The sequence below is a fragment of the Oncorhynchus gorbuscha genome, linkage group LG03, assembly GCF_021184085.1.
Source record: "Oncorhynchus gorbuscha isolate QuinsamMale2020 ecotype Even-year linkage group LG03, OgorEven_v1.0, whole genome shotgun sequence".
NCBI lineage: Eukaryota > Metazoa > Chordata > Actinopteri > Salmoniformes > Salmonidae > Oncorhynchus > Oncorhynchus gorbuscha.
In genome coordinates, this window is record NC_060175.1 from 68,266,552 (window position 1) to 68,291,935 (window position 25,384).

General features: G+C 44.7%; 1 protein-coding gene across 2 annotated transcripts; it reads right to left on the minus strand.

Annotated features, from left to right (window-relative positions):
• Positions 1–11,859: 11,859 nt before the first annotated feature.
• On the minus strand, positions 11,860–25,282 carry impdh2 (IMP (inosine 5'-monophosphate) dehydrogenase 2). 2 transcript variants are annotated; one of them, XM_046343422.1, is made up of 15 exons: positions 24,843–25,282; positions 23,328–23,376; positions 22,923–23,024; positions 20,224–20,298; positions 19,554–19,760; positions 19,327–19,414; positions 18,987–19,186; positions 18,434–18,524; positions 18,175–18,270; positions 17,435–17,506; positions 13,710–13,853; positions 13,186–13,330; positions 12,660–12,803; positions 12,462–12,545; positions 11,860–12,161 (listed from the first exon to the last, which is right to left on the minus strand). In XM_046343422.1, exons 1-15 carry the CDS (start codon positions 24,938–24,940, stop codon positions 12,140–12,142), a joined length of 1,617 nt encoding a protein of 538 aa, XP_046199378.1. In that variant the 5' UTR covers positions 24,941–25,282; the 3' UTR covers positions 11,860–12,139. The 2 variants fall into 2 exon arrangements, with proteins under 2 accessions (XP_046199378.1, XP_046199379.1); XM_046343423.1 differs by lacking the exon at positions 17,435–17,506.
• Positions 25,283–25,384: the final 102 nt, after the last annotated feature.

The window sequence follows — 25,384 nt, forward strand, 5'->3', positions numbered from 1 at the left end:
TAATGTTATCTACTAGAGGAAGATTACATTAAATCTATATCAATATGTATTGTGAGTATGCTCTTTATATTGTTTTTAAACCAAATATGTGGTGCCATTTCCACAACTGAGGACAAATTCCTCATTAATAAAGTTTTTTGAAGAGAATGTTAATTTAGTTACCATGGAAACATATTGTGACAGTGTATCACATGGCTGGTCATCTCCACTGCCTCTGATCAAGATGACTCACTAAACACAAGCTTTGTTTGTAAATTATGTAACCCTGGCTAACCATACATTTTTTTTAAACTCGAAAATGGTGTCATCTGGTTTGCTTAATATATAAGGAATTTGAAATTATTTATACTTTACTTTTGATACTTAAGTATATTTTAGCAATTACAGACATATAGAAACAAAATAAAAAATGATCCTATACGATACCAGGAACATCTGCAAAAGACAGGGAGAAATACTGGAAATAAAGAGAGAAGGGAGAAGTGAAATCTATCTCTGAGCTTACAAAGCAGAACTAAGAAACAAGAGAAGGCAATGGAAATGCAACCAATGGAAAAGAAGACCGACTTTAAAGAGAACAGTTGCAATGTAGACCTACCTATCAGGTAACACACCCCCTCAGTCACCAGATGACCTGCAGCCAGAACATGAGGCCAACATACCTGCCCCTGATGCGTGCCCTGATACTCCTTCCTCATTGTCTGCAACATAAATGAGTAGTCGAATACTTGCTGGAAGGAAAAATGTTGGAAGAAGTCTCTCAAAAACATACAAAGATCTTTACATGTCAAATGTCAAACTTGATAATGCTTTGCGAAAAGCTGAGAAATTCAAAAAAAAGGTACGATCGACTGATGAAGAAACTGGTAAGACAAGATTCCACAAAGACAAAACAGCAAATGGAAGGAAACTCCAAAGAACCTGAGAAGGATTTTGTTTCAAATGCCATCATTGCAGAGTTAAGGCAAAAGTATCAACAAATTGACCAGTGCCAAGGAAAACAAGTGGCTTCAAAAATGCTCAGTGGCAACATCCTGAGAAAGTATGGCCTGGCCAATGCAGCAAACAGAAAATGTTGATTTTCAGCAAAAGCAATGAGGACAAATGAAAGCAATACTCCAGGAAAAATCAGTGAAACAGAATTAGCACTGCCAGGCTCTGTCGTAACCGGCCGTGACCGGGAGGTCCGTGGGGCGACGCACAATTGGCCTAGCGTTGTCCGGGTTAGGGAGGGTTTGGCCGGTAGGGAAATCCTTGTCTCATCGCGCACCAGCGACTCCTGTGGCGTGCCGGGCGCAGTGCGCGCTAACCAAAGTTGCCAGGCGCACAGTGTTTCCTCCGACACATTGCTGTGGCTGGCTTCCGGGTTGGATGGCGCTGTGTTAAGAAGCAGTGCGGCTTGGTTGGGTTGTGTATCGGAGGACGCGTGACTTTCAACTTTCGTCTCTCCCGAGCCCGTACGGGAGTTGTAGCGATGAGACAAGATAGTAGCTACTAAAAACAATTGGATACCACGAAATTGAGGAGAAAAAGGGGTCAAATTCACACACACACAAAAAAAGAGAATGGGGGCGTGCCCGGTCCTCCTTTTCCTGTAGTCCACAATCCTCTCCTTTGTCTTGATTACGTTGAGGGATAGGTTGTTATTCTGGCACCACCCGGCCAGGTCTCTGACCTCCTCCCTATCCGCTGTCTCATAGTTGTCAGTGATCAGGCCTACAACTGTTGTGTCATCTGCAAACTTAATGATGGTGTTGGAGTTGTGCCTGGCCATGCAGTCGTGGGTGAACAGGAAGTACAGGACGGGACTGAGCACGCACCCCTGAGGGGCTCCAGTGTTGAGGATCAGCGTGGCAGATGTGTTGTTACCTACCCTCACCACCTGGGGGCAGCCTGTCAGGAAGTCCAGGATCCAGTTGCAGAGGGAGGTGTGTAGTCCCAGGGTCCTTAGCTTATTGATGAGCTTTGAGGGCACTATGGTGTTGAAGGCTGAGCTGTAGTCAATGATTAGCATTCTCGCGTAGGTGTTCCTTTTGTCCACGTGGGGAAGGGCAGTGTGGAGTGCAATAGAGATTGCATCATCTGTGGATCTGTTTGAGCGTTATGCAAATGTGAGTGAGTCTATGGTTTCTGGAATAATGGTGTTAATGTGAGCCATGACCAGCCTTTCAAAGCACTTCATGGCTACGGTCGTGAGTGCTATGGGTCTGTATTCATTTAGGCAGGTTACCTTAGTATTCTTGGGCACAGGGACTATGGTGGTCTGCTTGAAACATGTTGGTAGTACAGACTCAATCAGGGACATGTTGAAAATGTCGGTGAAGACACCTGCCAGTTGGTCAACACATGCCCAGAGCACCCGTCCTTGTAATCCGTCTGGCCCAGCGGCCTTGTGAATTTTGACCCGTTTAAAGGTCTTACACACGTTGGCTACGGAGAGAGTGATCACACAGTTGTCCAGAACAGCTGATGCTCTCATGCATGCCTCATTGTTGCTTGCCTCGAAGCGAGCATATAACTGATTTAGCTCGTCTGGTAGGCTCATGTCACTGGGCATCTCACGGCTGTTCTTCCCTTTGTAGTCTGTCATGGTTTGCAGGCGCTGCCACATCTGACGAGCGTCGGAGCCGATGAGGTACAATAAATCTTAGTCCTGTATTGGCTTCTTTGCCTGTTTGATGATTCGTCTGAGGGAGTAGCGGGATTTCTTATAAGCGTCCGGATTAGAGTCCCTCTGCTTGAACGCAGCAGCTCTACCCTTTAGCTCAGTGCAGATGTTGCCTGTTTCTGGTTGGGGTATGTATGACAGACACTGTGGGGACGATGTCATCAATGCACTTATTGATGAAGCCAGTGACTGTGGTGTACTCCTCAATGCCATCAGAGGAATTCCGGAACATATTCCAGTCTGTGCTATCAAAACAGTCCTGTAGTTTAGCATCTGCTTCATCTGACCACTTCTTTATTGATCTAGTCACTGGTGCTTCCTGCTTTATTTTTTTCTTGTAATCAGGAGGATGGAATTATGGTCAGATTTGCCAAATGGGGGGCGAGGGAGAGCTTTGTATGCATCTCTGTGTGGTGTAAAGGTGGTCTAGAGTTTTTCTTTCTCCTCTGGTTGCACATTTAACATGCTGATAGAAATGAGGTAAGACTGATTTCAGTTTTCTCGCCTTAAAGTCCCCGGCCACTAGGAGTGCCGCCTCTGGGTGGGCATTTTCCTGTTTGCTTATTTCTTTATACAGCTGACTGAGTGCGGTCTTGGTGCCATCATCCATCTGTGGTGGTAAATAAACAGCTACAAGAAATATAGATGAAAACTCTCTTGGCAGATAGTGTAGTCTGCAGCTTATCATGAGATTCTCTACTCTATATTCTATTTCGTGCACCAGCTGTTGTTTACAAATATACACAGACCCCCCCCCCCTCCCATAGTCTTACTGGAGTGTGCTGTTCTATCTATAAGCAAACAGTGCAGCGTATATATCCCGCCAGCTGAATGTTATTCATGTCGTCATTTAGCCACGATTCCGTGAAACAAGATATTACAGTTTTTCATTTCCCGTTGGTAGGATACTCGTGATCGTACCTCGTCTAATTTATTGTCCAATGATTGTACGTTGGCAAGTAATATTGATGGTATAGGCAGATTTCACACTCGCTGTCGGCGGATCCTTACACGGCACCCCGCCCTGTGTCCTCTATACAGGCGTCTCTTTCTCCTGCCAATGACGGGGATGTTGGCCTTGTCGGGTATCTGAAGTACACCCTGTGTGTCCTGGTAGTTGAAGAAAGAATCTTAGTCTAATCCAGGGTGAGTGATCGCTGTCCTGATATCCAGAAGTTATTTTTTTTCCGTAAAATACGGTGGCAGAAACAATATGTACAAAATAAGTTATAAACAACGCGGAAAACCAACACATAATATCAGAATTGGTTCGGCGCCTGTAAAACGGCTGCCATTTCTTCCGGCGCCATCTTCCTTTACCTGTGTAAATACACCAGTGAAATCCAGGCAGTTCACTTTGGTGATTCCCACAAGCAGGTGACCCTCCACACCTGTGTTGGATATACCACAAATTATACAGTTTCACTTTGGTCACTGAGCTCGTCTATGGGCCATGACCCCTCTGCTATCTGGGCCCATCTCTCAAAAACACTGGCCTACTTCCTTGAGCTCTGCCCATTGGCTACTGCTGTACACTTTGTGAGTGCAGGTCAGGATAGGTCTGCTATCTCTCCACCCTTCCCTTTGAAATGGGCTTCCAGAGAGTCACATGGAATCTCCTAAAAGCCGGACATGGAAAAGTCCCAGCTGATGGGGTCCGTGCAGCTGTGTAACGAAAATCAGATGGAATTGTGGCACGAGGCAAGGACCTCCCATATGGAAGAACTGTATTTGAGGAACTGTCAAAAGATCAGTTAGGCTACAAAGTCTTATATATATCAGAGGAAGAGAAAGAGAGAGAGAGCATGGGGAACCTCCCACCTGGAGACAATCCGTGGGGCAATGAAGATACACCAGGTAATCCTTGTGGGTCATTTTATGTCAAATCTCACATTTGTTATACCAACATATTATCACTACATTATGTGTCACTAGACTATGTTAACGTTACATATTCCGAATGTGCGCTACTTTTAGAATTTCCTGTGTTTCCAGATTGTCACCGACGGTCCAGGAGAGAGAACTTAAGAGGATACTCAGTTGCTTAGGTTCCTTTCCACATCACTGCAGCTGTTTCAGCCCACAGACTGGTTGAAAAAAAGGGAGAGTCGGACCAAGATGGAAAATCCAACACATCTCACAACGCCTTCCAGCCCGTTGAAAACCTAAGTGAAACATTGACCGGAAAGTAGTTTTGCGGCGGAGTGTGATCAGGACGTTTACCCTGGTATCGTGCGAGACGTTCACGCAGAGAGTGGTGCTCTTGTGAAAAACATGAGTCGCGTTGGCTCGAACCGTTTTCTTGGAGCCCTGTCCAGTGACCAAAAGGCACGTGGAGCTGGATGACGTGGTCTGGGAGGAACGTGAGCTCTCTTTTTCTAAGCCTTAGATACCCTTGGAAACTCACTATACAGTACATACAAAGCAGGACATAAAATAAAACATGTGCAGCTCTCAATGAACTCTTCCCTCGATATATAGGTGCTAGAAGTTCTAGTTGTTGCATCGAAGTGTAGTCAATGACAAAACATTGTTCTCCTGTTGAAAAGGTGCTAGGTCCAGTGTTTTGTAAGTAAGTGGTGAACTTGGTAGATGGTATAACAACATCGCAATGACAGTTTTCTATGGCTTTTCCTACTTGTTCAATAATGTCACGAGCTCTTTTAGAGTTCTATCTGAATGAATTCTCATTATGCAACAGAAAGCCTTTTTGGGATAGAAACTCAAGATGGTACATAATAAATCATCCTGTTCTCATGGCGGGTGCCAGAAAATGACTGTGTGTGTGTGTATATGTGTATATATAAAAATGAAGGTTAACAGACGAGGAACACAGGGCAGGTTCAGGCTCATTGGCCAACAGGCCTACAGTCAGGCTAATTTGAGCAGTAGCCTACAGATGTTCATGAAGTCTCAGCGTAGTCGAACTAAGTGGAATAAGAAGTTGACTATGCCTGCTCTGCGGGTCGAGACCTTCAAGTTCCTCAGTGTCCGCGTCACCAAGGACATACATGTACCATGGTCTATACACACCAGCTCAGTCGTGAAGGGGACCCGAACAACGACCTCTTCACCCTCAGGATGCTGAAAAGATTCGGCATGAGCCTTCAGATCCTCAAAAAGATATACAGCTGCACCACTGAGAGCATCTTGACTGGCTACATCACCGCTTGGTATGGCAACTGCTCAGCATTCGACCTCAAGACGCTACAGAGGGTAGTGCGTACGACCCAGTACAGGCCACTTACTTTTTTCAGTCCTTACTAATAACTCTAGTTTTGTCACACCTGGACTACTGCTCAGGTGTGACAGGTGTGTCAATTGGCTCAGAACAAGGCAGCATGGCTGGCCCTTAAATGTACACGGTGAGCTAACATGAATAATATGCAGGTAAATCTCTCATTGCTTAATTAAAGTGGAGGAGAGATTGACTTCAACACTACTTGTTTTCGTAAGAAGTGTTGACATGCTGAATGTACCGAAGTGTCTGTTTAACTACTGGCACACAGCTCAGACAGCTCAGACACCCATACATTCCCCAGAAGACATGCTACCAGAGGTCTCTTCACAGTCCCCAAGTCCAGAACAGACTATGGGAGGCGTACGGTACTACAATGGAGCCATGACTACATGGAACTCTATTCCACATCAAGTAATTGGTGCGAGGAGTAGAATCAGATTTAAAAAACAGATAAAAATACACGTTTATGGAAAAGCAAGGACTGTGAGGAGAGACACACACACACACATACACACACACATGAAAAGACATGCACTCTACACACACGTACACATGGATGTTGTATTGTAAATATGTGATAGTGGCGTATTGGCCATGAGGGAACAAGTCTATTGGGTAAAGAGTTATGAGATGAAATGTCATGTAATATTTTAAATTGTATATCAATGCCGTAACTCTGTGTTGTCTGTTCACACTGCTATGCTTTATCTTGGCCAGGTCGCAGTTGCAAATGAGAACTTGTTCTCAACTAGCCTACCTGGTGAAATAAAGGTGAAATAAAAATACATTTTAAAAAATGTTGCTGGACCCCAAGAAGAGTAGCTGCTCAGCTAATGGGGATCCTTAATAAATATAAATACAAAATCACCGGGGCCGAACTCCTTGCCATCCAGGACCGCTATGGCAGGCAGTGACTGAGGGAGGCCAGAGAAAGACTCCAGCCACCAAAAGTCATAGACGGTACCGGAGCACCAAGTCTGTGACCAAAAGGCTCCTGAACAGCTTCTACCCCCAAGCCATAAGATGCTGGACAGTTAATCAAATGGTCCCCGGACTATTTACATTGACGCCCTTTGTTATTTCTACATCTGAATTGTTTTACACTGACTCCCTTGCACTGGCTCCATGCACACTCACTAAACCCTACCCAAACACTCACATATACTACACTCACACTCCAACACACACACACTACACACGCACACACACACACATGCATATTGACGCAAAACATGACACTCACACATAGACACGCTTTACATACGCTGCTGCTACTCTGTTTATTATATTTCCTGATGGCCTAGTCACTTTTACCCCTACCTACATGTACATACTGTATTACTTAATAACCCCGTATCCCTGCACATTGACTGGGTACTGGTAGTCCTTGTATAAAGCCTTGTTATTGTTTTTCTTGTGTTACTATTTTCTGTCGTACCATTTCCTGATGGCCTAGTCACTTTTACCCCTACCTACATGAACATACTGTATCACCTGAATTACCTCAACTACCTTCTACGCCTCCACATTGACTGGGTACTGGCACTCCCTGTGTATAGCCTCGTTATTGTTTTTATTGTTTTACTTTTTACCTCTGCACTGTTTGGGAATGGGCTCGTAAATAAGCATTGCACTGTAAACGTCTGCACAGGTTATATTCGGGACAAGTGACCAATAAGATTTGATTTGGTAGCTGCAATGTAACCGGTCCCTGTAATGTAAACTGACAGCACAAACATATCCATGGACATTTTATTTAGCAGTGTTCCCAGACAATGTAAAAAGTTGATACTTGTTAACAAAATCCATTTTGAATTTAGGACACAAGAATAGGGCGACAGTGCAGAAACACTCTCTGACGATGAATCTATTTACAAACTACACTGTATATACAACATTATCCAAATATAAATAGCACCCAGCTGCTCAAGTCCTAGGTAGAAGCTGGTGTCATTCTTTGCTGACACGAAATTCCCGGTGCCTTATAGTGTGTTTGGCAATCTGGGAGAAAACGTGTCATTGAAGAACATCACCTGTTAGTTCTTGAAGTGTCAACTTAAACCACACCGCGCTGAAAGACACTCACGGAAATCAAGTACACCATGAAGTCTTGTTCTCCCTCTGACATCACTAGAAACAGTCAGACTGTTGGATATTGCAAAACGGGATGGAGACGGAACCCACATCCAGGTGCTGTTCATAGGACACAGCTGCATTATGGGTTCCGTTACCATCCTACCCGCCAACATCACTATTGAGGATCCCGTTGGAGTGGAGACAAGAAATTGGTCTATATTCTGTTCCATTCACATCTTGAAAAAACTATGTCTGGAGAGAGAGAGGGATACAGAGCGAGAGATAGAGGAAGAGAGAGAGATAGAGGAAGACAACGAGATAGAGGAAGAGAGAGCTATATATATATATATATATATATATATAGAGAGAGAGAGAGAGAGAGAGAGAGAGAGAGAGAGAGAGAGAGAGAGAGAGAGAGAGAGAGACGGCACAGGAGATCACAGTCCATTGAAGGAGATGCAGTTGGAGAGTTATAAAAGCAAAGATTTATGGGAGATATAAGGAAAAGATAGGTTGGCTGTGGCACTTTATTTCTTCTGTCATTTTACTTTAAATCTCACATAGGCTCTGCTGCTAAGTTACAGGAAGAAACCCAGAGAATAGTTCAAAGGGACAGACAGAGAGTGAGACAGAGAGTGAGACAGAGAGAGAGAGGGAGAGAGAGAGAGAGAGAGGGAGAGAGAGAGGGGGGGGGTGAGAGTGAGAGAGAGAGAGAGAGAGAGAGAGAGAGAGTGAGACAGAGAGTGAGACAGAGGGAGAGGGGGGGAGAGAGTGAGAGAGAGGGGGGGGAGAGTGAGAGAGGGAGAGAGAGAGAAACAGGGGGAGAGAGAGACAGGGGGAGAGAGAAAAAAGAGGGCAGAAAGCCTATTAATGAATCATCAGAGGCATACTTTCACTTAATAATTGAAGTCACCTACTCCTCAGGTTTGAGGGGAAAGCTAGTGTTTATCTGATCACTAGAAGAAGAGAACGCAAACAGAAAGAAACAGGAAAAAGGTAACTCAAAACAAGAGAAACTCAGAGAGGGGTATTTTGAAGGTGAGCTACATAATTAGTGAGAAAGGGTTGAATGAGGTGAATGAGGACAAAAACAGACAGTTAAATGAATGGGAAAAAAGTACAGCCCTCCCCATAAAATGACATGAAGAGTCCCCCTTTTCTGAAAAGAAAGTTACCGTATATGCTTTGCTCAGGTTGCCATCAGCTTGCTCCAAATCGGCTGTCACCCTGCTGTCTGCACTCCTCTATTTATGAGTCTTCACTTCCTCCTAGATACACAAAGAACCGATTTCACTTTCACTTCTGCAGAACAACTGACCATAACTCCTCCTTCGCTCCGTCCCTCCCCCTTTCGCTGTCCTAACAACACTTTCAATCTCTGATTGCTTGACTACTGTACCACTACCTCCTGCCACTTTCAACGGATTTTTACAGTTGATATACAGTACCAGTCAAATGTTTGGACACCTCTACTCATTCAAAGGCTTTTCTTTATTTTTTAGTATTTTCTACATTGTATAGCAATAGTGAACACATCAAAACTATGAAATAACACATATGGAATCATGTATTATCCAAAACAGGGTTAAACAAATCAAAGTATATTTTAGATTATTCAAAGTAGCCACCATTTGCCTTAATGACAGCTTTGCCTACTCTTGGCATCCTCTCAACCAGCTTCTCCTGGAATGCTTTTCCAAAAGTCTCAAAGGAGTTCCCACATATGCTGAGCACTTGTTGGCTGCTTTTCCTTCACTCTGCGGTCCAACTCATCCCAAACCATCTCAATTGGGTTGAGGTCAGGTGATTGTGGAGGTCAGGTCATCTGATGCAGCACTCCATCACTATCCTTCTTGTTCAAATAGCCCACAGCCTGGGGGTGTGTTGGGTCATTGTCCTGTTGAAAAACAAAGTGCAAACCAGATGGGATGGCATATCACTGCAGAGAGAGCTATATATATGCTGGTTAAGTGTGCCTTGAATTCAAAATAAATCACACTGTCACCAGCAAAGCACCATCACACCTCCTCCTCCATGCTTCACGGTGGGAACCACACATGTGGAGATCACCTGTTCACCTACTCTGCGTCTCACAAAGACACAGTGGTTGAGTCCAAATCTCAAATTTGGACTCATCAGACCAAAGGACAGATTTCCACCGGTCTAATGTTCATTGTTCATCTTTCTCTGCCCAAGCAAGTCTCTTATTATTATTTGTGTCCTATAGTAGTGGTTTCTTTGCAGCAATTCGACCATGAAGGCCTGATTCACAGAGTCTCCTCTGAACAGTAGATGTTGAGACATGTGTTACTTGAACTCAGTGAAGCATTTATTTGGGCTGCAATTTCTGAGGCTGGTAACTCTAATGAACTTGTTCTCTGCAGCAGAGGTAACTCTGGGTCTTCCTTTCCTGTGGCAGTCCTCATGAGAGCCAGTTTCATCATAGTGCTTGATAGTTTTTGTGACTGCACTTGAAGAAACTTTTAAAGTTCTTGAAATGTTCCGTATTGACTGACCTTCATGTCTTAAAGTAATGATGGACTGTCGTTTCCTTTTGCTTCTTTGAGCTGTTCTTCACATAATATGGACTTGGTCTTTTACCAAATAGGGCTGTCTTCTGTATACGCATTAAGAAGGAAATAAATTATACAAATTAACTTTTAACAAGGCCACCTGTTAATTGAAATACATTCCAGATGACTACCTCATGTGACTACCTCAGATGACTACCTCATACCTCTAGTGTGCGAAGCTTTCATCAAGGCAAAGGGTGGCTACTTTGAAGAATCTCAAATATAAAATATATTTTGATTTGTTTCACACTTTTTTGGTTACTACATGATTCCATGTGTTATTTCATAGTTTTGATGTCTTTACTACAATTTTCTACGTTGTAGAATAATAGTGATAAAGAAAACCCCTGGAATGAGTAGCTGTGTCCAAACTTTTGACTGGTACTGTACACTATATTACTTTTTCAACTGATACAATACAAACAGCTGTTACAGTAAGTTGGATAAATCCCTTCTTCAGCCTTATGGAGTTACTAATTGAAGATACCAGTCTGTCTGATCGGTGGGACAGGTGTGCATGTGTGGGGCAGGTGTGTGTCCACTGGTGCGTGGCCTGGAAAGTCCGGTGGATTTGGAGGTGTACCTGATTCCCCCCCAGAGACCTCATTGTCCTCTCCAAAAGAGGATCATGGTTCTGTGTGTCTATCAGACAGGTGGGTTATAAACTCTAAATCACAGAATGAAATACAACACTATTTATTTACACTACATATTAGATAGTATCTGTATGCCCCAAAAAATGGTCTCAAGGTAATATTTCTTTCATTAAATTAAGAGGTTTTCCATCCCCAACTCTCACCTTACTCCATACAACTTAGATGGCATTTCCCATTAGACCTGAGTTCTAAGTAATTATTTGGATATGTTTTTCTTTGCAAATACATGTAGTTAATATTGGAATGTAGTTAATCAGTTGTAGAATGTTTAAATCCCGGGACCACACGTAGAATGTATGACATGACTTATTGCGTCTGCTAAATGGCATATTATTTGAAAATACTCAAATATACACAGAAGTGCATTTTTAAATACAAATATTTTTAATACTCCAATGCATTTGAACCCAGGTCTGTTTGGTTCTAGGAGTACTTTAAATAATGTTTTTGTAAAATAGTTTCAAATAGTAGGATATATATAAAACATTATGAAAATTGAAGTATTTCACTTCTGCCATATTTGAAAATACTGAAGACAGAGAATTTGTCTTTTTAAATTAGAAATACCCATATATTTCAAACCAGGTCTGTATCTCTAAACATGATACGATGACCATTCAAATGACCACAATAACCAAACAAACGTGTGGAAAAAAAACATTTTTATTTGACTTATTCACCTTTATTCACGTCAGGAGGACATGGAAGGCGTCTGACACCAAAACACTGCATCACAATACTGACAGATAGACAAGACAAACATGCTCTGCTCTCCCTCAGCATAGACAGGGAACAACAGAAGGGGAAGACTGATGGTTTAGGCATAATTGACATTTGTGTTAGTGTTGTCAAGTAGTTGTGTGTGCTTTCATGTGCATACGCTTGAGGAACACAAGTCTGCAGCCCACTACTGTTGTTCTCGTCTTTAGAACAGGCACTTCTCATAACTGCAAGACAGGGAGGGGGAGGGGGGGGGAGAAAGAGCCGGTTTAACAGATTAATGATCTGGTAACGAATTACCAACACGTTGAATCATGCCGAGATCGGAAAGACCTGTAAACAGGTTGAAGTGAGATTCGTTTGGAAAGGGGAACCATTTTAAATCTAGGAGCTTGCAGGTGGTATGTGAAACTGAGATGTTCAGAAGATCCCCTCGCCAAGCAAAGAATATATTGCAATGTTAGCCTCCGTGACATCAGCACAGTAGGCTAGTCAACACCGCCTAGCTAGATCACAGCGGTAAGTACCTGTGCAGGCTGTGGACTCCTCCTTCCATCTGGGCCGAAGTCGACCTCCTCTCAAACTTCAGATCCCCAGAATACATCATGGCTCTGCACGGGGAAGACAAATAGTGTTACGCGGAGCCCCGAGCTCACACACACACACGTGCCGGTATCAAAGTAGGTGCACTTTGACAAAACATTCAGACTTGTGTTTGTGCGTACCTGAGCTGGGTGAGGCTCTTGGATCCGATGTCTTGACAGGAGTGTTGGATCCCAGCCAGCAGGTAGGGAATAAACTTATGGATAGAGCCCTTGTCCTGGACCGTCCCCGACACACCCTGGGCCACCTTGATCTTGTCACACTCACTGCAGAAAGACGGAGGAGGAAACAGGTAGAGAGAGAGAGAGAGAGAGAGAGAGAGAGAGAGAGAGAGAGAGAGAGAGAGAGAGAGAGAGAGAGAGAGAGAGAGAGAGAGAGAGAGGACGGGTCAGCTATATGTCATTTGTCTTTTGAGCGACTGCCTGCTGCAAAGCCAGTTGCCCCCGAGTCGTAGTAATTGATTAGTGCACACCGTAGCGAGACATGTTGCAAAGGGAAGCAACAAGCGCTTCTTATTGGACAAGTTCAGGTAGTGCCTCCCTGTTTGTCCGTTTTATTTCGTTTGGTGCCTAATGAATACAATTCTAGGGATAATAAAGATTTGTTTTACCGTATTAATAGTGCATTAGTATAACTATGACTCAGTACCTGAAGTATCTGGTCTGGGAGCCCAGATTCTTGTCCATGGCATCCAGTGAGCCCATGCCTCGGTATTTCTTCAGCCTAATGCCGTCAGAGAAGAAGTATTCACCTGGAGCCTCGCTGGTGGCAGCCAGGAGAGAGCCCATCATCACTGGAGAGACACAAGGGGAGGAGAGATGAGAGAATGTACCTTTCATACTTTGAGAGGGATTTGTGTGTGTGTTAGTACATTATTTTATCAGTCTCTAAATCTGAGCCTGTAAGTACTAAAAGTAATGGCTAATGCTATCTGTAACGGCTAATGCTATGTGTTACGGCTAATGCTATGTGTCATGGCCAATGCTATCTGTAATGGCTAATGCTATGTGTAACGGCTAGGGGGATACCTAGTCAGTTATCTGCCGTAATGGCTAATGCTTTGTGTAATGGCGAATGCTTTGTGTAATGGCTAATGCCATGTGTAATGGCTAATGCCATGTGTAACGGCTAATGCTATGTGTATGGGTATTTGATTTGAGCCTGAGACACACCTGTAGATGCCCCAAGTGCCAGGGCTTTGGCGATGTGCCCCACGGTCTGGATGCCCCCATCGGCGATGACTGGCACCCCGAATCGACGGGCGTACTCAGACACCTTGTACACGGCGGTGGCCTGGGGACGCCCACACGCCAACACTGAGACAACAAGGAGGACAGGCATGAACACACACACACACGTAGTGACAATGTTCATGCCTGCATGAGGCCTACTTTGTGTCACTTGGTTCAATGGAGGCTGACAGGTCATGGTGGGGCATATCCCTGCATATATAGCCCCCCCCTCGTCAGAGACAGACTAGGCATTAGGCATCCTCACACAGCAGACAGTCTGTCCTCGCCTGCCATTTTATGTCGTCATTTCCTGGTTTATCAAGTAAAAATCATCATACCAGTATTTCTTGAATATGAATTCATATTTTCATTGCTTTGCTGTATATTAAACATGGTGTTGGCTCGCTTGAGTGGATCATCTCATAATTCATTGGATTTCATCATCTGTGCTTCCCTGATAAATGTAATCATTATGAAACTGATTACACAGCAAGCTGATGGGACACGAAAGGTAGGATTACCCATTCACAAAGCATGATTCAACAAGTAGTCGACCAACCACACACACAATATTAGCCTACATTCGAGAAATGTGATGTTTATTTGGGAAAATAACATTCATGAAAAAAACAAAAAAAACTGAAACCGAGGAAGCCTTAGAAAGGGTTTTAGTTTATATGTTTCAAATTCAGGAAGCACAAGCATCTCTTCAGGAAGCATCTCTGCAGAAGGTCCTCTGATTGAGTGTAGTCTGGTGTGAAGGTGTTGGGAAAGGCACTGGAGCGACGAACCGCCCTTGCTGTCTCTGCCTGGCCGGTTCCCCTCTTTCCACTGGGATTCTCTGCCTCTAAAACTATTACAGGGGCTGAGTCACTGGCTTACTGGTGCTCTTCCATGCCGTCCCTAGCAGGGGTGCATCAGTTGAGTGCGTTGAGTCACTGACGTGATCTTCCTCGGGTTCGTGCCGTGGGGGAGAACTCCGTGGACTATACTCAGCCTTATCTTAGGGTAGTAAGTTGGTGGTTGAAGATATCTCTCTAGTGGTGTGGGGGCTGTGCTTTGGCAAAGTGGGTGGGGTTATATCCTGGCTGGTTGGCACTGTCCAGGGGTATCGTCGGACGGGGCCAGTGTCTCCCGACCCCTCCTGTCTCAGCCTCTAGTAATTATGCTGCAATAGTTTGTGTCGGGGGGCTGGGGTCAGTCTGTTATATCTGGAGTATTTCTCCTGTCTTATCCAGTGTCCTGTGTGAATTTAAGTATGCTCCCTCTAACTCGCTCTTCTTTCAGAGGACCTGAGCCCTAGGACCATGCCTCAAGACTATCTGGCCTGATGACTCCTTGCTGTCCCCAGTCCACCTGGTCATGCTGCTGCTTCTGTTCTGTCTGCAGCTATGGAACCCTGGTCTCGCACTCTCCGTCTCTCACTCTCCGTCTCTCACTCTCCGTCTCTCACTCTCCGTCTCTCACTCTGAATGATCGGCTATGAAAAGCCAACTGACATTTACTCCTGAGGTGCTGACCTGTTGCACCCTCAACAACCACTGTGATTATTATTATCTGACCCTGCTGGTCATCTATGAACATTTGAACATCTTGGCCATGTTCTGTTATAACCTCCACCCGGCACAGCCAGAAGAGGACTGTCCACCCCTCAGGTTTCTCTCTAGGTTTTTCCTAGGATCCTGCCTTTCTAGGGAGTTTTTCCTAGCCACTTTGTGACGGCTGATCGGCTGATGTGAAAAGGGCTTTATAAATACACTTGACTGATTGATTATTTTTGCAGGGTTTTTTCCCTCAACACTAAATATGAGAATTAGCAGATCATTTTTTTATACATTTAACCTTTATTTAACTTGGCAAGACAGTTAAGAACTAACTCTTATTTATAATGACGGCCTACTCCGGCCAAACCCTAATGACGTTGGGCCAATTATGCGCCGCCCTATGGGACTCCCAATCACGGCCGGATGTGATACAGCCGGGACTCGAACCAGGTACTATAGTGACGCCTCTAGCACTGATATGCAGTGCCTTAGACCGCTGCGCCCCTCGGGGAGCCCAAGTTTCAATGAATCCCGTTACCAACCGTCAGTTCGGCCGAGAACTTTTTGATTAACTCTTACTCTGAAATGAGTTAATTACTATGCCTGAAGCCAACATCAAAGGAGGAAGTTGAGAAAGTGGAAAACATTATTTTAGCTTCGCGCTCACCTTTTTTTTTGTGTGTGATTGATTCTAGTCCCATGAGCTAACTGGGACTAGAATGAAATTGAGGAAATAATTCCCATAAACACTGAATAAAAATGGATTCAATTGCAAAGCAGGACTACCAGAAAGCATTTGAAGAAGTGCATCTTCATCTCCTCTCAAAGGAACAATCTTATTATGAACAAACAGATAGTAAATCCAAAATTACAGGTTGGGTTTACAGTATAAGTTACAGTATTGTTAAGTCAATGACTGTTACATGTGAATGGGGTGTAAGAAACGATGACATACTGTATGTAGATTCCTTCACGCGCTACAACAACCAGTCTAATCTGGAGCTAAGGGCTCGATCCTCACTCCTATATGAAAACATGACCATACGTTGATGTCGAGCTGACAGGGAAAATGTGGTTAAATCCAATCCATGGACACACACACACACACACACACACACACACACACACACACACACACACACACACACACACACACACACACACACACACACACACACACACACACACACACACACACACACACACACACACACACACACACACACACACACACACACACACACACGTTGATGATTCTCAATGGAGAAAAACCTTTAATGGGAAATTGACAGGTGCAGAAACTGTCGTAACTGGACCTGTAATTGAACCTGTAATTGAACCTGTAATTGAACCTGTAGTAATTGGTATTGCTAAAGACATTGAAATCTATTCCGGTTCAGCTTGTTTCAGAGGGAAGGTGAACGGCCTAAATGACCGACACCGTGTCGTCTGAGACTGTCAATCACACTACTAAAATACTCTTCATCATACACCTTCTACCCCCAAAACCGTAAGACAACTAAACAGTTAGTTAAATAGTTCCCCGGACCATCTACATGGACCCTATTTGCAGTAGCTGTCACTACTCAAATATGCTGCTGCTACTGTTTATTAAAAACACTCACTTTATTCCCAGTTACCCCGTATGTGCATATCTACCTCAATTACCTCGTACCCCTGCACATTAACTCAGTACCCGGTGTTATTGTTACTCATTGTATATTTATTATTATTATTACTACGTGTTAAACGTTCAAATCATTTCTCTATTTTCTTTCTCTCTGCGTTGTCGGCAAGGGCCCGCCTTTCACTGTTAGTCTCCACACCCGTTATTATTTCCAACCATGTGACAAATAAAGTCCTATTTGATTTCCAACGTACGGCACGTTTCATAATGACCGGGATGCCGCGCATGTCGAGACAAGGGGCGGTGTGATGTCACACTGACAGATTAGTCAAGGGCAAAAGGACAAGTATCCAAAACCCCCAAGGCCAGTTTAGATACTACTTCTACTGATGCAGAGCCGTTAACCAACCAATGCAGACAGGCTGTGAAGGGGGGGTAGGCGGGCAGAGTGTGGTAGTGGAGCCAAGGGGGGGGGCCTGGTGGAAGGGACTTACTGCAGTATCCCGTTACAGTAGTTGGGGTTTTGGGGCTGTGGAAATTTAAACCAGGAGCAACGCTGAGAGGCGCTAGAGAGGCAGACATCACAGGCAGTGTGAAACCAAGAGAGCAGAGGTCCACACAACGAAACATGAAATGGAGGTGGTGGGTGAGAGAGGGGAACAAAAAAGAGAGACAGACGGATACCGAGACAAGGAGGTGATAAAGGAAGAGAGAGATCGAAAATAATACAAACCAAAAACAGATCATGAAAGATAGAACAGAGAGAGAGAGAGGGGAGGATGAAGTGAAAGAGAAACAGAAAAGAGAGGGTAAGACTGACAATTGATAGGGGGAGTTGCGCGTGATTTCTAAAAGACGTGCCCTCTTGAGAAAGTCCATTGTTTTTTGTCTGTTTTCAGAGTTTTGATCTGAAGCGGTTTGGCTGAAGTTTGAGGATGTTCCACACTCCACACAGTCCTTCAGCAGGTGGTCTTAATGGCCTGTATTAGAATGTAGCATGGCAGCACAAATTGATTCTGCCAAACCCTTCAGCTATCTCTACAGCCAGTGAGGGAGAAGGAAAGAACCTAGAACGAACCCCGTTATGGATGGGACCCTTTGTACTGAATCTTACAGTTGAAGAAAGGGCGATTTCTGTTGTTAGCGGAAAGGTGGCCAGATTGGAGGCTCCCGATTGGGTTACAGCTGCTGCGGGTGAGCGGGAGCTAGGCAGTCTGCCATTGGTCGGACTCACCTTCCTGTGTGATGCAGATGGAGCCACTGCCCATGCCCACTCGCAGGCCGTCCACCCCGGCGTCGATCAGGTTCTTGGCCTGGGCTGCAGTTACCACTGAGACAGACAGGGGGAGACAGAGATCAACAATGTCACAGGCAGGTGCAGTGCAATCATGAAACGAGGGCAATTCTGAGAACACAGCATTTCTTGCTCGCTCTTTCTGTGTGTGTGTGAGTATATATATATATATATATATATGTGTGTGTGTAACACTCACCATTGCCTCCAATGACCTGAAGCTGTGGGTATTTCTCTTTGATGTACTTAATCATGTTGATTTGGAAGATCGAGTTCCCTTGAGAGGAGTCCTGAATGAACGAGAGCAACAATAAAGGGGCAATCTGTGATTGCTACAGCGATCTTTAGACTTAATTAATTATATGTACACACACACATATTGATTCTTGAATAATGTAACTTATTCAACTATCGTACCCCATACACATCATTGTTCGTACTTAATGATCGCACTCCGTTGTTTGTAAACATTGTAATTGTAAACAAACACGGTATAGCCACAAAACATGGTCAAAACTATCATTTGGATATCATATATGGTCAGTCCTTGTATCCATAGCTCCGTCTTGAGAAAGGTTACATTTCTCCGACGCCACCCCTCCGCTTTTCACCAAAACAGAGGCAGGGTTGTCCGCTTTGTTATTGTTTGAACCGCAGATTGCACCTTTAAAAGAACAGACTGAAGAAAAAGATGGAGGAAGTATCCATGAAGAGCATAACAAGTAGATGGATTAGAAGAACCAGGAACCCACTAGTACGACCACATCTACGCCGCTCTGCACCAGCAGGTCCAGTCTGTATTTGTCGTCGTTGTGCGTGCCGATGGCTGCCCCACACAGCAGCTGTTTGCGTGAGTCTTTAGAGGCCAGGGGGAAGTCCCTGTTCTTCTTCAGGTCTGTCCTGGCGATGATGGACACCAAGCAGCCCTCCTTGTTCACTATGGGCAGCTTACCTACACAGAGACATGGCATTTACAACGGGGCCCTCGAACACACGGGGCCATGTTGACGTAGGCTATATGACAGTCTCGTTCAATTTTGTATATATATATTTTTTTACGGTGAACCTTCTCCCCAGGTCCCGCCTCCTCACCTTTCTTACTCCTCTGCAGGATCTCATTGGCCTCTTTCAGTGTCACTCCAGCTGGAGCTACGACAAGGTCCTCAAGCTTCGTCATCACCTGTAGTGGTGAAGGAAGGAGAAAACAAAAGACGATTAGCATGTACCTTCGGACGCGTGTCACGAGAGTGGCAGGGAAGTCCACTGAACACAGTTATACAGATGGAAAAACACTGTGATACGCGTTGAGCCACACCCACCTCGTTGAGTGGCAGGATGTGCTCCTCCTCCTTCAGGAAGTCAATGTCCCGCGAGGAGATGATGCCAACGAGGTGCCCGCCCATGTGGCCGCTGTCTGTGATGGGGATGCCGCAGAAGCCGTGGCGTGCCTTGGCCTGGAACACGTCAGCCACACAGTCTGTAGGACTCATCACCACCGGGTCAGTGATGAAACCCTGCTCGTACCGCTGGGAGAGAGGGCAGGAAAGGAGAAGGGGGGGGAGCGGAGCGCAGAGAGTGGAATGGGGTCGAGAGAAAGGAATGGGGTAGCAGGAGGAAGGATATAAGTGGGGGAGGGGAAAGAGGGACATAGGGAGAGAGAGAGAGAGAGAGAGAGAGAGAGAGAGAGAGAGAGAGAGAGAGAGAGAGAGAGAGAGAGAGAGAGAGAGAGAGAGGGGTAGGGGTATCTATTAGGCTCTACAAATCTACAGGGTATTTAAAAAGCACACCAGGGGGCATGAGCGACAGACAGTGAAATAGCTCCAACTAGGTTGGCAGGACGACCAAACCAAAGGACAGCAGGCAATAACATGAGTAACAGAGACACACACACACACGGACACACAAAAAATACACATGTAACAAAAGAAGAGAAATATGAAGGGAGATGAAGAGTGAGAGAGAGAGAGAACGTGTAGTAGGGGTCATCACCTTGACCTTGCGGACCTCGTTGGCCTGAAACTCTGGAGTGCAGTTGTGGTGGATGAAGCCTATTCCCCCCGTGAGCTGTAAGACGATTAGAAGAACATGTTCACTTGCCAGTGTGTGTGTGTGTGTGTGTGTGTGTGTCTCTGTGTGTGTGTGTGTGTGTGTGTGTGTGTGTGTGTGTGTGTGTGTGTGTGTGTGTGTGTGTGTGTGTGTGTGTGTGTGTGTGTGTGTGTCTGTGTCTGTGTGTGTGTGTGTGTGTGTGTGTGTGTGTGTGTGTGTGTGTCTCTGTGTGTGTGTGTGTGTCTCTGTGTGTGTGTGTGTGTCTCTGTGTGTGTGTGTGTGTCTCTGTGTGTGTGTGTGTGTCTCTGTGTGTGTGTGTGTGTCTCTGTGTGTGTGTGTGTGTCTCTGTGTGTGTGTGTGTGTCTCTGTGTGTGTGTGTGTGTCTCTGTGTGTGTGTGTGTCTCTGTGTGTGTGTGTGTGTCTCTGTGTGTGTGTGTGTGTCTCTGTGTGTGTGTGTGTGTGTGTGTGTGTGTGTGTGTGTGTGTGTGTGTGTGTGTGTGTGTGTGTGTGTGTGTGTGTGTGTGTGTGTGTGTGTGTGTGTGTGTGTGTGTGTGTGTGTGTGTGTGTGAGAGAGAGAGAACGTGTGTCCTCAGACATGAACTCTAGCTGAAGTTGCCTGTAAGGATTTATGCAGAACAACTAGTTTCAAGTAAATTCTTGGCATTTGTTTTGCAGTGAAGACTATGTGATGTTTCCACTGCAATGTTTGCCTCTGGGGGGAGGGGGCTTTAAAATAGTAACCTAAGATGGTTGTTTTGCAGTGAAGACTATGTGATGTTTCCACTGCAATGTTTGCCTCTGGGGGGAGGGGGCTTTAAAATAGTAACCTAAGATGGTTGTTTTGCAGTGAAGACTATGTGATGTTTCCACTGCAATGTTTGCCTCTGGGGGGAGGGGGCTTTAAAATAGTAACCTAAGATGGTTGTTTTGCAGTGAAGACTATGTGATGTTTCCACTGCAATGTTTGCCTCTGGGGGAGGGGGCTTTAAAATAGTAACCTAAGATGGTTGTTTTGCAGTGAAGACTATGTGATGTTTCCACTGCAATGTTTGCCTCTGGGGGGAGGGGGCTTTAAAATAGTAACCTAAGATGGTTGTTTTGCAGTGAAGACTATGTGATGTTTCCACTGCAATGTTTGCCTCTGGGGGGAGGGGGCTTTAAAATAGTAACCTAAGATGGTTGTTTTGCAGTGAAGACTATGTGATGTTTCCACTGCAATGTTTGCCTCTGGGGGGAGGGGGCTTTAAAATAGTAACCTAAGATGGTTGTTTTGCAGTGAAGACTATGTGATGTTTCCACTGCAATGTTTGCCTCTGGGGGAGGGGGCTTTAAAATAGTAACCTAAGATGGTTGTTTTGCAGTGAAGACTATGTGATGTTTCCACTGCAATGTTTGCCTCTGGGGGAGGGGGCTTTAAAATAGTAACCTAAGATGGTTGTTTTGCAGTGAAAATGATGTTTCCACTGCAACTCTGGGGGAGGGGGCTTTAAAATAGTAACCTAAGATGGTTGTTTTGCAGTGAAGACTATGTGATGTTTCCACTGCAATGTTTGCCTCTGGGGGGAGGGGGCTTTAAAATAGTAACCTAAGATGGTTGTTTTGCAGTGAAGACTATGTGATGTTTCCACTGCAATGTTTGCCTCTGGGGGGAGGGGGCTTTAAAATAGTAACCTAAGATGGTTGTTTTGCAGTGAAGACTATGTGATGTTTCCACTGCAATGTTTGCCTCTGGGGGGAGGGGGCTTTAAAATAGTAACCTAAGATGGTTGTTTTGCAGTGAAGACTATGTGATGTTTCCACTGCAATGTTTGCCTCTGGGGGAGGGGGCTTTAAAATAGTAACCTAAGATGGTTGTTTTGCAGTGAAGACTATGTGATGTTTCCACTGCAATGTTTGCCTCTGGGGGGGGGGGGGGGAGGGGGCTTTAAAATAGTAACCTAAGATGGTTGTTTTGCAGTGAAGACTATGTGATGTTTCCACTAATGTTAAAATAGTAACCTAAGATGGTTGTTTTGCTGAAGACTATGTGATGTTTCCACTGCAATGTTTGCCTCTGGGGGAGGGGGCTTTAAAATAGTAACCTAAGATGGTTGTTTTGCAGTGAAGACTATGTGATGTTTCCACTGCAATGTTTGCCTCTGGGGGGGAGGGGGCTTTAAAATAGTAACCTAAGATGGTTGTTTTGCAGTGAAGACTATGTGATGTTTCCACTGCAATGTTTGCCTCTGGGGGGAGGGGGCTTTAAAATAGTAACCTAAGATGGTTGTTTTGTAAGTGACACATAATTGCAGCTGTTGTAGTCACTTCAACATTACCCTGGGAGAAAGTACTGGTTGTTTTCCAATAGCTGTTGATGTTTCTGCAATTAGCTGTTTTATGGGGGGTGGGGGGGGGTTGTTGCTTGTGATCTCATGTCATCTTGTGATCGGTCTGACAGCAAATATGTTTTTTTTTTTGTATTCCTTGTTGCTTCCTTGGAAACTGTGCCAACAACTGCGAAGATGATCGTTGATGTTGTTGCGTTTATCGATCGAAAGTTGCCCGAACACTGCTGTTCACTTCGTGTTATGCCGAGTCGACTTTTAACTAAAACCTTCCATTATGTCACCGTGCTAAAGTGTGTATGTTCACAGCAGACTTACTGCCATGGCAATGGCCAGCGCCGACTCGGTGACAGTGTCCATGGGGGAGGATACAAAAGGCGTTTTCATGGTGATCTGCTTCGTCAGGGCTGAAGTCAAATCCTGCAGAGGACACAAACCAGTTACTACAAGTAACTACTTGTAACGAACACCTGTCGTAGTGACAAACACACCTTTCACGGCGCTCGGTTGCCAATCAAGACTACACTGGGAAGGTCTTCCTTGTAATCTTAAATGGAATCTTCGGTCGTATTCACTCGGCAACAAACGGAAGAAAACTGACTGAAAAAAGGGATGACCTGAACTTATCCAATAAGAAACATTGCTAAATGTTTTGCTATGGTGTGCACTAATGAACATGACACCAGGTCATGGAGGGTCAGAAGCCCGAAGGGTTCCACTCACCACCTGTTCCGATGCGAAGTCAATGTACCCTGGGAGAATCAGGAAGTCACTGAGAGAAAGAGAGAGAAAAGAGAAGAGAGAGAGGAGAGAGAGAAAAGAGAGGAGAGGAAAAGAGAGAGAGAGAAAGAGAGAGCAGGGACAGGCTTCACATGCTGCATACAATCTAACAATGATTCTCACAGATATGCAATTTGCACATTTGTGTCTCAGAATGTACAGTGGGTCGGCCAAAAGTGAATTTCCTTCAGCTGGTTAATAAAGTAATATTATATCCAATCGTTTTTAAAAATCAAATTCTACGATATCTTTCGACAGCACTTGAGTGGGACTGCAAAAGTTCGGCGTTTGATCATCTGAGCAAATTGAGCTATCCGGATATCTGATGCACGTGACGAGCAGGCAAAACAGTGTCCTGTGTTGCTACACGTTAGCGCTGACTTGTCAACACATTCCTGAAGGGCATCACTTCCTGAGAAGTGATGCAAGTATGACTAAGTCACTTTGGTTAAAAGAATCTGCCAAATGGCGCAAATATTATTACAAAAACATGTTTCCCAAGCCACACAGTCTGTCTGGTACTAATGGGTTGAGACTTCGAAACATGTTGTTGCACAAGCACCTTCACTTTGAAGTATACCAGTACTATGTAGGCCCATGTTTCTAGGATACTACTTCACTGAAGAGTAGACAAGAGATGAGGCACTGTGACAAATAGACTTATACTTCTGCCAAACAATTACCTACTGTTCATGCCAACAATCATATTCTATAATATCTTGCTTGACATGGAGGTGGTGCCTTCAGGGTGTCATAATTAGTTACTTTGTCACACGAGGAATGCAATTTTTTATTTTACCTTTATTTAACCAGGCAGGCCAGTTAAGAACAAATTCTTATTTTCAATGACGGCCTAGGAATAACTGCCTGTTCAGGGCCAGAACGACAGATTTGAACCTTGTCAGCTCGGGGGTTTGAACTCGCAACCTTCCGGTTACTAGTCCAACGCTCTAACCACTAGGCTACCCTGGTATTCCTAACTCAACTGCTGGAAAACTAGACTACCGACGGCAAACTTGAGTTGTTGTCGTGTGTGTATATATGTTTAATAACAGACACTGAAAGTAGGCTTATTATTCATGAACAGACCCTCTGGGTGATAGAGTAACGTTCAAATCACAGGCATGCATAGCTGAATATAGCCAGGCCTATTCCAGAACCTCAAATATCCATTTACTTCGGGTACTATTTTTGCTCGATTTGAGTCAGTCCCAAAAATAAAACTGTTACTTAACTCGGGAAACCTGAGTCGGTAGACCCACGGCCATGTAGAAAGAATAGCATGTAATGCAATGACTAAAAGCCCCTGCTTGCACAAATAATAGTGTCGCAAATGTGTCAACGACGAAATATACGGCTCTGGTTACTAGCTAGCTACAAAGGTTATCCAGGTTAACTCAAGAGAATTGCGATGGATTTCAACAAGCTGCCATGTGACTGCCAAACGTCAATAATTACTTGTAGGTAAGGCCGTCCCCGCAGTTGAAGAGTTGCTGCCCGCTGAGTCCATCATCGGGCACGTAACCAGTCTGTCCACTGATCAGGTAGTCCGCCATTATACAATGTATGTATCTACGTTAGTGTTTTATTAGTCACGTTGGTGCTAAACAGACAACGGCCCAAGAGACCGATAACTTTCTTCGTTTCTTCGCTCCACTCCTAACGTCAGTTTACGACCGGCGATCTGTCAGTCAGCTGTGGCGTGGTGCGACCGTGCGCTCTGTCTCTTGTCAAGAAGATCCTTTCCTGGTTATAAAAATGACATGTAATGCATTCACGACTGTAGAACATCTACCGAAATGCCCTCTACTCTTCGGCCTTCAACGTTATCAAGCTCCTGCCTTGTCTGGAGATACCTCTAGTCCCACACGTTTTCGTCTGACAACCTTTTTCTTCTTCTTTGGGGTTTTATGGCGGTGTGATACCAATATTTGGTGCTTTACCGCCACCTACCGCGCTGGAGTGGGATGGACACTACGGAGATGTTCTAGATTCTGCGC